The 15,359-nt window shown below is 32.9% G+C and overlaps 1 protein-coding gene across 1 annotated transcript in view; it reads left to right on the top strand.

The window, feature by feature from the left end:
• The window catches only part of LOC105617090 (exocyst complex component 1), a 24,017-nt gene extending 15,106 nt beyond the window's left edge, over positions 1 to 8,911 (top strand). The window contains exons 5-11 of the mRNA XM_012198668.1: positions 4,218 to 4,458; positions 4,629 to 4,846; positions 4,922 to 5,112; positions 7,746 to 8,113; positions 8,208 to 8,353; positions 8,420 to 8,614; positions 8,759 to 8,911. Coding sequence (XP_012054058.1) covers positions 4,218 to 4,458; positions 4,629 to 4,846; positions 4,922 to 5,112; positions 7,746 to 8,113; positions 8,208 to 8,353; positions 8,420 to 8,614; positions 8,759 to 8,911 — 1,512 coding nt within the window. The remainder of the gene's footprint in view (positions 1 to 4,217; positions 4,459 to 4,628; positions 4,847 to 4,921; positions 5,113 to 7,745; positions 8,114 to 8,207; positions 8,354 to 8,419; positions 8,615 to 8,758) is intronic.
• Positions 8,912 to 15,359: the final 6,448 nt, after the last annotated feature.

Consider the following 15,359-nt stretch of genomic DNA (forward strand, 5'->3'; position numbering starts at 1 on the left):
CTTCGTTATTTAAGATATGATTACGCGTCGAAATATTCGGACATTCTTGTATATGAAATTAATTTATCTCAGATGTGATTATACGCCAAAACGTTCAGACTTTCAACACATTCAATCTAAGACAGTAGTAATCCTCTCTAAATTAAGTTAAAATAATTGCAAAGAATTTCAACAACGAAGGGGCTTAAGAAATCAGTGCGAAATTTAAATTATATAAATTTAAATTATTTATACAGTTATAATTTTAATTTGTGACGATAAAGAATTTCTTGTAATTTTAAGTTTGAACAATTTTGCTACAGTAGTGGAGTTGAAGAATTTTACAATTTTTTTCCATCCAGTCAAGGAACTAGCGTGAATGTAATGAAAATTGTTTTTGTCTTCATTCCTTACTTAGCAAGATAAAATAAGAAACGACTAAAACGGGGGAGCGATTGCGTATCGCCGAATATTCTTACTTCTCGCACTTTCATCTTACATAAAAAAATACGCACGAGTAACTATGAGCATAGTGAAAATATAATATCCCTATGCTCACGAGAGTAAAAATCACAAATGTGAATGCGAAGTGCAAGTGATACTCGTACGTGACCAAGATAATACATAACACTTTTGTTGTGACGTACGTAAACATTCACGTGTATATGTATAATTTATAACAATATAATTTATTTCAACATTACGATATTTATGAACCATATATTATTCAAATAACTAACATAATAAAATTATCTATATAGGGTCGGATCTTAGTGTACAATAATATTTTTAAGTGAATTTTATAATCTTACAATTTTATAATTTTCGTTTGAACTGGAAATTTTAAAATTTACACAAAAAATATTATAAGACATGAAGATTTGCTTTGATCATATAGATCATTTCATTATCTTAGTTATTTAAATAATTTATATACTTAATATATTTATATACTAATCTATATAATTTTTTAAATATTATATATTGTCTGGGATTTCAAATGGATCTTGAATATCCCGTAGTCTTCTTATTAAATTCAAATGTCTTGCGAATTTTGTCATTTTTGCTCTATACAAAGCATAAAAATAATGTTCATTACTGGAAACCAATATGTCTATAAATAGAACGGATTTTAATATTATAAATTTCAACTAATTTCAATCAATCTCGACACGCTTTAACACCATTTGATATAATTTGAAACATAGAAATTTGAAACATAGAATTTCTTGTCGAGCAATGTCACGAGACACATTTCCATTATGATGAAAACTATCCAATCAAGTGAGAGCTCACTTTTATCATTTATACTAGATTTCGAGATACACAATCGACCCCCAGGTGATCACATAATTTAACATAACTTATTATATTGATTAATCCGTTTTATCGCTTTTATATGCTTTGGCTCGAATTTGAGCCAAAACGTTTTATGTATGTTTATGTAAACATTGACTAAGAATATTAAATAATTTAAATTTATATATATTGCGCACTGTTTTTAGCGCTGACTTCTTAAGCCCGTTTGTTGTTAAACTTTTATTTTGATTTCGAGGAGTCCGTTAATTGTTTATAAAAATCTTATTGCGAAAAATATTAACCTCAGTCAGAATTCGATCTCTCAACTTTTCGAGGCGAATATCTTAGCCAACTCGACAGTAAGGTTTCAGAAATATTTCGCAATACTGATAGTGAGAAAACGCATAATAAGGCAGCGTGTTTTAAAATTAACAAACGATCTTGTAAATGAGAACATAAATATGTATTTAATGAACGGTTAAAGATTTTAGATGTTTCAAATAATAATAATATATATTTTTTGTTGAATCGAAATAGAGAGATATGACCGCGCGCCGAAACGTTCGGACATTCGCTTATGAAATTAATTTATCTCAGATGTGACTGTGCGTCGAAACATTCAGACTTTCAATACATTCAATATATAAGGTGTCTCAGAACTCGCATACCACTAGTTACCATCGTATTCTTCGTAAAATTCTAAAATGAAAAATTGTGAAAAAAACCAAAAAGCAATCTGATGAGTGGAATTTGAATGATGAGATATTGAAGTTGACGAATGGGCGCGCGTGGAATTCGCGCGATCAGGATCGGCACAACCGAAATTGACACTTCAGTGCACAGTGTCAAAGCGTGTTTCTCATTATTCTTTGCATTTAATTTAACTAATTAGTTAAAAATTGTTTAAAATACATCAATTGTTTTATTTAAAAATTGTTTAAAACGTCTGAAAATTATTTGAAAATAATGAAAGTTATTTATAAAATGTTAATATTATTTGAATATTAAAAAAGTTTAACAATATCAAATATATAAGCAATGTTCCAATTATTTTAAAAAGTTTATTATTGCTTTATTATATAACAAAATGATTTTAATAATTAATACAATTTTTAGTATTTTTTACAATAAATTGCAGGTTTTAATAATAATTTAAAATTTTTAAAGTAATTTTAAAGTATTTTATATAATTTTTCGATTTTTAAATCAAGAAAAAGAATTTACAATATTTCATAATAATTTTTAATTTTTGTGAATTATTTTAGATATTTTAAACAATTTTTAGGTTTGTAGCAATGATAAGATTTTGTAAACAATTTTAAGATTGTATTGAATATTTTTAGGATTTTTAAAACAAATTGCAGAATCTAAAACACTTTTTATATTTTTATGAGTTATTTAAGCAATTATGAATATATTATGATATTTATAATATTATGATATTTACATTTTTTTTATTTTTAAAGCAATAATAAATTTTTTTTTAAATAATTGTAACATATTGATATTCGTTAAATCTCTTCAATATTCGCGCGCGTTAAATAATATTAAAGTTTTATAAATAATTTTTTTGTTTTTAAATAATTTGTGGGTGTTTTAAACAATTTTCAAATTTTTAAAACAAATTTATGTATTTTAAATAAATTTTAGTTAGTTAAATTAAAAATTCTAATTAGTTAAATTAAATGTAATGAAAAACATACTTTAATATAAGTGTCAGAAATGCTTTGCGCCAGTCTCAATTATGCTGATTCTGACGTGAATTCCATGCACGCCTATTCATCAACTTCAATATCTCATCATTCAAATTTTATTCATCGGATGGTAGAGGGCTTTTCATCTTAGAATTTCACAGAGAATACGTTGGTAATTGATGGTACGCGAATTCGGAGACGTGTATAATATGATTTATATATCCTTAATATTATACAGGTTAATATATATACCTATATATACATATATTGGGTTATCCGGAAAGTTCGTGCCGACTAATCTATTGTATATAATTTAATAAATGTATACTAAAATTTAAATCTTCTGCGTTTCAATTTTCCTTCAAAATCGACATGAACTTTCCAGACAATCCAATATATATATATTTATAGTAAACAAGAATAAATTAAAATTAATGAATAGAAATGAATAGAAATTCATTTCGATATTTCCGAATTTACGCTTTTGATTTTTCAAATCCATTTGAATCCATGAATTCAATACATCTGAATTCAACGCGGTGAATAATTATTTCGTATTTTAATTCATGAATACATATTTAACATGATGAATAGCGCATTTTATATTTTAATCATTTCAATCAAAAAATAATATAATACGAACAGAAATCATTCGAATTCAACATGATGAATACATTTCGTATTCATTTTTATCCATTTGAATCCAAAAATACTTATGTTGTAAATAAGTTAGCTATGAATACATCCTAGTTCAAAATTATAAATAAGAATAGTCTTATTTGAATTCATTTCAATTAAAAAAAAATTCAATAATTTGTAAGTTGTGAATACATCACAGTTTAAAATTATGCAAATACACACTTGTATTTAAATAAAAAAAGTTATGACGGAAATATGTAAGTCCTGAATTTATATCCGAGTACAATATAATAAGAATATTCCTATTTCGATTGAAATTAATAAAAATGATATGAAAATTATATTCATAAAAAAGAATTATAAATGTTATTGTAAAATCAAAAGAATATTTACGGGAAGTTTATTTTCAAGTCGTTTTATTTTTTATCTATTTTATGAACAGAAATCAATTTATGCCGTCAGATATTTCAATTCAGCTCCGGGCTCTAAACCACATAAATTAAAATGAATTGCAATTTTTAATTAATTTCAATCCATTCTCGTTTTTACTGGATATATATAAAATCATAACAAGAATATTTTTGTCAATTTCTAATCAAATTTTAGGGTAACGATATTGGAGATACATCTACTTCCATGACGGATTTAATATTACCGACTCATCAAGGAGTTCATAACGAGCTTGTACCATATACTGAATTAATGCAATTATTAAGAGCATTAGACAATAAAGCCTTTGTACAATTAACTAAGGTTTATACTGATACTATGAGCAAATTGTACAAGAGAGATCTGAAGCGCTTTTTCGAGGAAGCTAAAAATAAGCTCATTAGCAAACGTCTGCAAGGTAGAGTAATAGAAGATTTTCTGCAGTAAAATTTCAATTAATAAATATACGATAAATGAAATGATGAGCATTTAAAAGCCTTAATAGTTAGATTACAATTGCGTATTTTAACACTTTTCTGCATATGTCATTCTCGTAAATTATATATTAATAAGAAGATACGTTTTAAGTAAATACATCGAGGTCTAGTGGTCAAAAGAATGAAGATTTACTTAATCCGGCGCCTATCTGTTTGCTGAGTGGTGAAATATGGACTCCAATGGATGAAGGGAATCTTTTAGATTCAGTCCTCAATTGTGTACTTTCGCAGATGCAGCCAGTATGTCTCGCTGAACAAGGCTTTTGTGTCTCATTTCTTCAATTGGATTCTGTTCTGTCGCCCTCCAAAGTAAGTACATTGATAAATTTTTATTACAATTTCTTATGACTGTCTGTTCTTATGAATGTCTGTTGCTTTGTGCAGAGTAGCGAGATGGAAGAAGTAGAGAATGTTAACAATGGTGCAGCAAGTCCTGGATCGGTAACTTCGACGACAAGCAAACGACTGGAGCGTCAAGTAAACGAAGATGTTCGTGCGACTATGGCCGCGATATTCCCGTCATTGGAAACAGAATTGAACAACTTTATCAGTTTCCTGGACAAAATTGACAGCTTGTGAGTTGAGCTTTGAAAAATAATGAGTTATAAGGTTGCCACAGACCTGAAAATATATATAAGCCATGAAAATATAAATTGATCAGGAAAAACCTGAAAAAATCATGAAAAATATGAAAGAATCTGGAATTTCAGTTTATTGATTAAATTGCTCTATTTAATTTGTAATATTCCTACTTCAGTCTAAGATTGTCAAATAGTCGGTGCGTAGTTTGGTTGAACTAGAAATTGCAAAAATTTACACAAAAATAATATTAGACATTAACATGATGGTACTAACATAATCAAATTCCCTCGTTTGTGTTGAACATTTCCGGTTCATTTTAATTTAATAAAATTTAAGATTACATATTTCATATTAATCATATTAATTTCATATTAATATTTCATATTAATCATGAAAAATTTTTCACTATGTCATCTGGGAAATCTTGAAAAGTAAGGAATTTTAAAATTCATTTTCTGTGGCAACCCTGGACTTCTGCTTTCTTTAAAATTATTTAGAGTTTTTAATAAGTAGATTTTAATAAGTAGGTTAATTATTATGATATAATATACTCTTTAATATACTCTTGTATACACATCCCCACACTCCCCCCCCCAGATACACACACACACACACACACACACACACACACACACACACACACACACACACACACACACACACACACACACACACACACACACACACACACACCAGTATCTCATAAATTTTTGCCAAGCGCTTTTTGTGTAGATAGAGCGGACTAAACTGAGTCGAAAAGTCCTCTATCATTTTGTAATTTTTCGCAATGGTTAAAAGGATCCTAAAGTGAAGCTCGAACTCTGATGAAGTCACGTTATCAGATGTCACTGTTTTTCCAGGGCATTCATGGTGAAAGGGATAACATGATGTGTACAATTTGCAAGCATGTCTCCGCCGTCTCTGTCTATGAATGTCAGTTAGAGACCAAGGTTGTCAAATGTGAAACGCTAAACATGGGGCGATATTCATAGTTCGTTTTTATTTTAAAACTGTCTTAAATAACGTTCTAAGATGCTAACATAGTTCTCGATTTGACTTATGACATTTTAAGACTGTACTTAAGACAGTCTTAAATGTAAGAATCGACTATGAATACGGACCTGCTTCGCTGTAAAATTGATACTGAATCTTTCCTTATTTAACACACTTTATGTTTCTCTTTCTATAAAGAGAAATATAAAATATATTAAACAAGGAAAGATTCAGTACCAATATCACGACGCCAAATAGACCGGTATTCATAGTCACTTTTGCCGGTATTCATAGTCAGTCTTATTTTAAGGACTCAAGGGTTCGTGCAAACTATATGTTTGTGATTACTATTTCTTAAGTGTAGGTTGCAAAATTTTTGTATCAAGCAAATATTGTCATGACTAAACAGCTTGAGACATCATGTTACACTAAGAAATGATAAAAAAATATATCAATTTTGAAATTTTTGATTGTTCTCGGCATAAATTCCATCTCACAAATACATATTAATGCGTATACTTTAATCCTGGAAAAGAATTTTCGAATCTGTGAAAGAAAGAGAAAAAAGTATGTTATCCAAAAATTATATGATTTAGTTGATAATACAGACGGCTTAAGATCCCCTTAACTATTGCAAAAATTGTAAAATGGTAAAGGACATTTCGATTCAATTTAGTTCGCTCTATCTACATAAAAGTGCTTGGCAAAAATTTACTCAGGGATGCTCTGTATACAAGATCATCAAAATCCGGACAAATTTCAATTTAAATTTTCCGTTATATTGTGCCTCCGCTAGAGATTGTTGTTGGCGTATAAGAAAACCTGATGTTTCTAATAAACAGTCATATTCTCAAAATGGCGATGTTAAAACCAAGTGCAGAGTATAATCGAAGAGCCACGATCATCGTAGGCCTTCATGCTGGGCAACGGAAATAATTCAGTTCTTTGGATATCTGAAATCAACCGTTGTAGCAAATACGGCTTAGAACAGATACGAAGGTTCCAGTATGCCAGCAAGGAAGAGAAAGAACGCACCGCGAGGATTCTCGCAGTCATTGAAAGGGCTCAAACGCTGATTTCGGATAATCCAGGGCAATCGTTGCGCGTTCTGATAGATGTAATGAAGCCGTGGAAACTGTGGCATCCAGAAGGTCATATATTTTTTAGCAGGACGATGCACCGGTTCATACCGAATCATTTGATTTAAAATTGGCTCTCAGACAATGATATATGTTTTGGTCCAAGGAATTCTGATCTCCCAAGCCCAGATTTAAATCTCTATTATGGAGCATAATTGAAAGGGTCACAAACAAGTCTCGATATCCTAATGTAACATTATTATAAGGACCGCTATTAAGGCAGCATTCGTCAGCATGGACAGCGCTACATTACAGCGTGCAAACGCTTCAGACCGAGAATAGAGGCCGTCATTCAAGCTAATGAGGGATATGTCGAATAATTATGCTCAGGGATCCCCCAAGTGTCATGTAAAAGAATTTTTTGTAATATTTAATTTTTCATTAAAAACATTTTGTTTAAAGAAATTGTTCGATTTGTCCGGATTTGATGACGCACTCTGTATATGTATACATATATGTGTGTTTGTATGTATTTGTGTGTATACTATTTACAGTTGGTGCATGTACGTATTAGTGCGTTTATCACAGCATGTCATGTCCGCTCAAGATACCGGCTCGTTTTTATCGATGACATTTGCATCCTCTCTGATCCACGTAAAACGAGCGTTTGATAAATTCATGCAAGCGCAATTACAATCCATATTGTGCGATACAAAAGTTAATCGTCGACACAAATGTGGTATATTACCATATATAGAAAACTTTGGACCATTTGCAAGAACCGCAGAGAAGATTTTCCGCAATTCTGATAGAAAGGTTGATCTCGAGAAATGGTACACGAAGCTTGTGAGTACTATGTTCGAGGCTATTGTTATTCACAGTCGAGAACATCATAAGACGCCTCAGGAAGTGATAAAAATGGGTAATTAGAAAATATAGTACATAATAAAATTATCTAATTTCAATTATTAATAATTATTGCATATAATTATTATATTAATATATCATACTTTTAGAAAATTTTCATCATCTCTATGATCTTCTCTCACAATTAAAAATTTCGATTTTGGATCATGAGCGAAAAGAAGCCAAGCAAAAATATCAAGACGCCCTTCGCGCTTATGTTACGCAATATTTTGGACGACCTCTTGAAAAACTTAATGTAAATTGCCATATAAAAATATTTCTGTAATTATAAGAATATTATTCAGAAATGTTTATTTTTCAGCTTTTTTTCGAAGGCGTACAAGCCAAGGTAGGCGCTGGTGTGAAAGAATCTGAAGTCAGTTATCAAATGGCCTTTAGCAAGCAAGAATTGCGACGCGTAGTGAAGGAATATCCGGCAAGAGAAGTTAAGAAAGGTCTGGAGAATTTATATCGAAAAGTTGAAAAGCATCTATATGAAGAGGAGAATTTGTTACAAGTAAGTAGAATGTGAGAGATGACATTTTTAATGATTTAACGATAATTATAAGTCCTTATAAACATGAAACAATCCTTAAAAGCATGAAAATTATTTTCTCGTTTTTATCTACTTTTTATATATTGCTAAATTTTTAATTTCCAGGTTGTTTGGCGCGAGATGCAAAATGAATTTATCGCGCAATATAGAAACATTGAAGAACTAATACAACGCTGTTATCCAGACAGTAATGTAACACTCGAGTTTACTATACAGAATATTTTAGAATTTTTCTCGGAAATAGCGCGATCTCATTAAATCAAAATGTAATTTTCTCTTCACTATTACTCTATTTGACTATTATTACTATAATACATTATATGAATTCTAATATTTATTGACATAATAATTAGGGATGCACTGGATCTTAAAATTATCGGATATCCGGCGTCAAATTATTTTCGAATATACGATATTCGGTCGAATATCCAGTAGAATAATTATTTAGCTGGATACTTCCCTATCATGTTGAATATTTTTCCGGATATATTGCCGGATATCTGGAAAATGATTTTCAAAAAGAAGAGCAGCAAGCAGGGAAAAATAGCAATAATAATTTTGTTTATCTTTCCAATATGAAAATAAAAAGAGGAAAGAGATAGGAACTGTGCAAGAAATTCAGCTAAAATAAAATTCTGCATTAATGATGCAAGCAATGAATATAAAAATTTTAACCGGATACCGGATATTTCCCGGATATCTGATGCATTAATAATAATTATAAATTATTTATATAGAGTTGTAATATAGCTGTGTGCGTGCATACAGGATGTCTATAAAGTCTGTTACCACCCCTATATTTACAGTTTAAACTTATGAAACAGTTTAAAATTATGAAAAACTATGAATACATGTTCATCATTTCGAGAGATTACTGTTTTAAGAGGATCGGGGAGGTTAACCTCCTCTTCCTCAAGATGGCCTCAACTTAAACATTTTAAATAGAAATCCTGCTATTGTAACATATTTGAAAGGGCATAAAAAAAGAAAATTTTTGATTCAATGCGGAGGTTGATATATTGACTTGTTCAAAAATTATCTAAGTTTGAAAAATTGTATTTGTTTTTATCTTCAATATGTATTGCATTTATTGCAATAACTATTCAAAATTATTATTAGGGCATTATTTACTTTTTGACAATAAAATAATTGATCCAAATAGTGAAGAGTAACTGAGATCCAAATTGCAAAATTCTAAGTTAACTGCGCATCCAAAGTGAACTGTCGAAAGCATTTTCAGCCAATTTATACTATGTACTGTTTTTTGCTGTGCGTAAGATATGTGTTCGCGGAAATGTTATTGTACATCGATTCTTATAGTGCGCTTGAACGTGCTCCGAATCACAACGGATTACAGCAGCTAAAGAGCTTTTTTTTTTATTAAACACTCCCTAGTATTTCGCAAACTATCCTAGATTTAGAACATTTAGCAAAAGAATTAAATTAATGGTAGGAGGAGTGTCAATTAATACTTTTTGAATCAATACCGCTATATACAGTAGAGTCTCTCTAAATTTGGCCCTATGGAGCAATAAAAATGGAATACCAAAATTATAGAGTACCCTCTCTATAGTGCGAGTTTATCAATTACCACGTACTTGCGCGAATGCAGTTGCATACGCTAACCTATCAAAATGTATACAGACGGTGACAGAGATGCCTTAACACTGATTACTATTATCTCTAGAGTGGCCCTGACTGCAAGTTGAGTCGATAGTTGCAAGTTGAGCCAGAATCGAAAATGATCGCCGGAGACAGCGAGACTTGCAAGTAACATAGAGTAGTCCATCGAATTAAGAGGGGAGCATAAGCTCCATATGCGAAACAAAAGTTCCTAGAAGGGTGAAAGCGAGCTCGGCTGGGGAGTTTTAAATGTTGAAGTTGTTTGATTTAAGAAATGAGTAATCGACATAACTAGGGGAAAGGTTTTTGAGGAGAGGGAAGATATCGTTCAGAGTTACAGATGCACATGAATGAAAAACTATTAATATATGTAATGAATCAGCCTTAGGAGAAGTGAACGGACATTAGAAAATGATATGATTTATGTCCTGAGTAGGATCGCCGCAGGAACAGGCCTTAGTTGCAACTATATTTTTCCTGTGAAGGCTGTAGTTAAGATTATAATGATTTGCGCGTAGACGGTTGATTAAGACAATCTCTTCTCTCTTAAAGAAATGTTTATTAAACCATGACAGCTTGAGAGCGAAAGAATTGTTCATAATGTCCTTCCATCTAAATTTCTCGTCGAGATAGTATCTCTCTCTGTATTGCTCCACAGCAGAACTTTTAGCTTCTGAAAATAAATCAGAGTAAAGGATCTCCAAATCAATTCTATCACCCTGTTTAGCACCTAGTTAGTTTAGCACCTAGCGAGTTCGTCCGTCCTTTCATTATTCTCTATGCCCCTGTGAGAGGAGTTCAAGCAAGTCTGATGTAGATGTTCATTCGTAATGTTAAGTAGAATTGGTTTTTGATGGCTGATAGATCAAGTAGTCAATATTCAGGCGAGATGATAAAAGGGATTCCAAGACATTCTCAGTATCCGTGCAGTTATCCTCAAACTTGAATCCATCTGTGTAAAAGCAAGCGTAGTCTTCCTGTATGAGAGGATGTATAAATTCCTGAAAGCGGCTAAGAAAGAAACAACTCCTTGGGAGTGCCATCATCGATCACCATATTTGAAAAGTCTAGTAATAGTATAGAAACAGAATATGAATATAGAAAAGAGTCAGGAACATTGAGTGTTTAATATCATTTTTCAAGTGCTTGAACAGAATATATTTCTTAAAAATAAGAATGCTTTGACATGTAGTGATTCTGGAGCGAGAGGTAATAGAAACAGCTTTCCAGCTATTTCAAGCTATCTATAGATAGACTATCACGCCTCGAAAAATTTTTAATTAAATATCTAGACGCAAGATAGTTGAATCTAATGCGTAAAGGAGGCTCGCGTGTCTCAGTCAATATAACGTTAATAGGCGTAGAGAATCTATAGCCTAGGATTATGCGAATTGCTTTCCATTGCAAACATTCCACACATCTAAAAAATGAAATTAATTTCCTTTGAATTGGAAAACCTGACTGCCATCAAGATAGATTCCCTGAAGACAACGTGATAGATAACAAGAATTGATAGAGATGAGCGCCAATAATAAAGCCAAATAAAGAAGACGATATTGATTTCTCTTTGTTGATTAAATATTTGAGATGAGTCTTACCTATCAATCTCCTATCAAACAAGATACCTAAAAATCTGCAGGTCTCAACAACAGGTCTCGGTTATCAATTATAAGATGTTGAAACGCAGGAGCAGATCTACTTCTCAAAAACATCATGCATTGCAATTTAGACGGCGAGATGTTAGTCTTTTATTATTCAAATAAGTAGAAAGAGAGATGAGAGATTCTTGAATGGAAGCAACCACATTTAAATTGGCATTTGAAGAAAACATCACGAGGTTATCAGTATACATTAGAATGGTGATCCCACCTCCAAAACAGTTTTCTATATCGTGTAGATAAAGATTAAATAGAATTGGACTGAGGGATGAACCTTAAGGCGTGTCCTTGTGAGCTGTAAGAGGATTGTTAAGCCATTCCTAACAAAATAGAGTTCTCTTTCCATAACCAAGTTTTGTATGAATTTGCAATCTTAACAAGGACACTAAGACCCCTCAGCGTTTCTATAAGGATTGAAGGTTGTACATTGTCGAACGCACCAGCTATGTTGATAAAGACGCAGATAATAAAAAGGCGGGGAGATTAGCAACATGAATGCGATTAGAAAATGTGATGAGATTATCCGTGCACGAACGAGCTGGGCGAAAGCCAAACTGAAATTCAGAAAGGATGAAATACGACTTGATATATCATCTTGTTATATATGATCTTTTCCATAGTCTTCAGAAAACAAGAAAGCAGTGAGATCGATCTGACGCCCTTGCCGGAAGGGATAAGGACAATCAAGGATTTTTTCCAATAAGATGAGATAACATCCTGTTTAGCACCTAGTTTAGCGAGTTTGTCCGATCTTTCATTACCCTCTATGCCCTTGTGAGAGGAGTTCAAGCAAGTCTGATGCAGATGTGCCAAGAAAGCCATTGAAGATTTCCATCAAGGCGTCCCTGAAGTGATTAGAAAGAATAAAAATGATGCGATTATTGATCTTGTCAAGACTAGAGACAGAAGCGATTTTTGACTTCTTGATAGCAATCAAGCTTGGCCCTTGAAATTGGAGTTTCTATTTCCGTGATAAGATTAGAAGAATTATTACGTCTTCAGTCAGCATATCCTGAGAGAACAAATAATCGTATTGTAGGAAAGAAGGAAGACATAACTTGTTTATCATGTCTTCACAAATAGTTCCAAAGTCGAGAGAATTAGTCTGTGATATATCGCTGTTTTTGTTTTTAAAAGATTTGACGGGGGACTATAATCTAGCTGAGTACGATGATTAAAGCTACTACAAAGTTTTTTTCAGCCAAGTCTTTTTTCCCTACGTAGAATTTTAGTCAAAGCACATTGTTTTTTATAAGCTAGATAATTTTCCCAAGATAGATTGCACTTATATTCCGCAGGCAAGTTTTCTCGCTGCAACAGCATTGCGACAAGTATCGTTCCACCAAAGGGGCTATTTACGCCGATCGTCTAAAGAGCGTTATCGCGATTGCTTAGCTTTGCTGAGAGCAGCAAGCTTTATATGCTATGTTTAATCTCCTGTACTAAATCCTCATAAGCCTTCATTGGTTGACCAAGTGAATTGCAGGAGGAGAGAAGAGCAGTGTTGCTCAAAATGTTGTTCAGTCTGTCAGTCTCTTGCTTCAGATTGATTTTATAACAAAATCTAGATCTCGACTGAGGAGAGCGATCAGTTGCACCTTTACAAGAAGATAGTCACTATAATCAGAATCATCTAGAGTAATAGAGGAGCTAAGTGCTAGATTACAAGAAACTATACACAAGTCGATGAAAGAACGTCTGTGATTGGAGGGTGAATGAGGGTGAATGTACCATCATTTAAAATAATAGCACCAAGGTCATCCAAGATTGCCAGTAGTCGCCCTCTCGGTCGACATATTCGCAGCCTCACGCCATGTGATGTGCGTTAAAATCTTCCATAAAAATGAATCTGACCTTTTGGCCGAAAGAACATCTTGCATAAGTCACTGGGGGGAGGGGGGGGTGTCCTTATCTCGGTGACGATATATGTTGACGATGTACAGAGGTTCATTGTCCATAAAAATTCTAATATCCTGAATCTCGACTGAGATTAGTGCGATATGTAACTATGTAAGATCAAGTATCTGAAAATTGATGTGGCTTCTAATCAGAATAAATAAACTCCTTTGACCTTGAGAGGATATATCCTTTCTAATGCCAGATGTTGAAAAAGAGGTAGCAGTCAAGCAGCGTCTCTGTAGACAAACAAGGTCGAATTCAGAAATAAAGTCCGTCAAATGGGGAATTTTACCTTTACAGTTCCTCTCCTCTACAATTTCACTGCATGCAAGTGAAACTGTTAGATGGGATAGCTCTTTTACAAGTGAATTTTGCTAATTAGAAGGTTAAGAGTAGTATATTTGATAAATCAAAAGCGATAGATATGTTACTGAGTTGTGCGAAGACAGAAAAGATGAATTGTAAAAGGCAAAGCAAGGTCGAATTGGTTATGAGCAAGAATCGAAGAATGTGGATTGTAAGAGGAAGATGGGGGAGAAGAAGATAGAAGATTGGAATCCATGTTGACATCCGGTTGATTAGACTGATCAGAAAGAGTTGGAGTGAACGCAACGCCATTGCCAGTCGAAAGTGTGGGATGCGTCCATTTCGAGAATGTCTTCTCTGGGATCACGTAGAGGTTCATTAAGCTCGGTTCGAGCTTGAGTATGAATATACGGAGATGGATTTCCGTCCTTTGGATCCCATCCCGTTGGATCTGCGCATGAGCGCAGCGGCTAATCTCGATAACCTTGCATTGAGAGATCAAATGTCTTTTGACAAAATCTTCTTCGATGTCAACAGGAATGTCTCGGATGTCATGCTTGTGCGTAGTAGAGTGTGATATGTAAGCTTTGTATGTAAGCTTTTTTTTATTTGTTGAGTTTATATGTAAGCTTTGAGATTATGGCTCTGTAAAGCATTTGACGAGATTATTAACAGCTGAAGCCGTTTTGAGTTCTATCAGAATCTTATCCCGGCCAATTTTACGGCTTTCAATAATGTCATTATATGCAATCTGAGAAATAATGTGACAGACATGCAGTGGGTGCAGTGTGGTCTGCGTATGCGTTGTAGCCGAGTATATATGAACAACAAATGGTGATAAGTCAAAGAGGATATAGAAGTTCTCGAAAGACACATTCTTACTCTTACCTGTCTTATCTTGTTCTTTGCTTACATAGTTAGTCGCGTCAAGATGAAAGGCACTATATAAGGCAGAGGTCGTTGTTGTCTTTCATGCCCTGATTGCTCGTGCCTTACTGACGACAGGCTCTTTCTCTAAAGTCTCAAAGTATAGTCTTTTGCGGAGAGATAGATTGTTGCTGTTAGTCTCACAGAAGTTAGAAAGAAGCATATCAGCAGGTGGTACAAAGTCCTCTTTTGAGAAAGAAAGGTCTACAGCGTCGTTGTAAATCTCGTTAATTGATGTCTGGTAATAGCCTGCAGAACAGCGTGGATGCCTGGAGACGTTTACCCTGTAAAGA

This window comes from Atta cephalotes, assembly GCF_000143395.1.
Source record: "Atta cephalotes unplaced genomic scaffold scaffold00011, whole genome shotgun sequence".
In the NCBI taxonomy this organism is placed as follows: domain Eukaryota; kingdom Metazoa; phylum Arthropoda; class Insecta; order Hymenoptera; family Formicidae; genus Atta; species Atta cephalotes.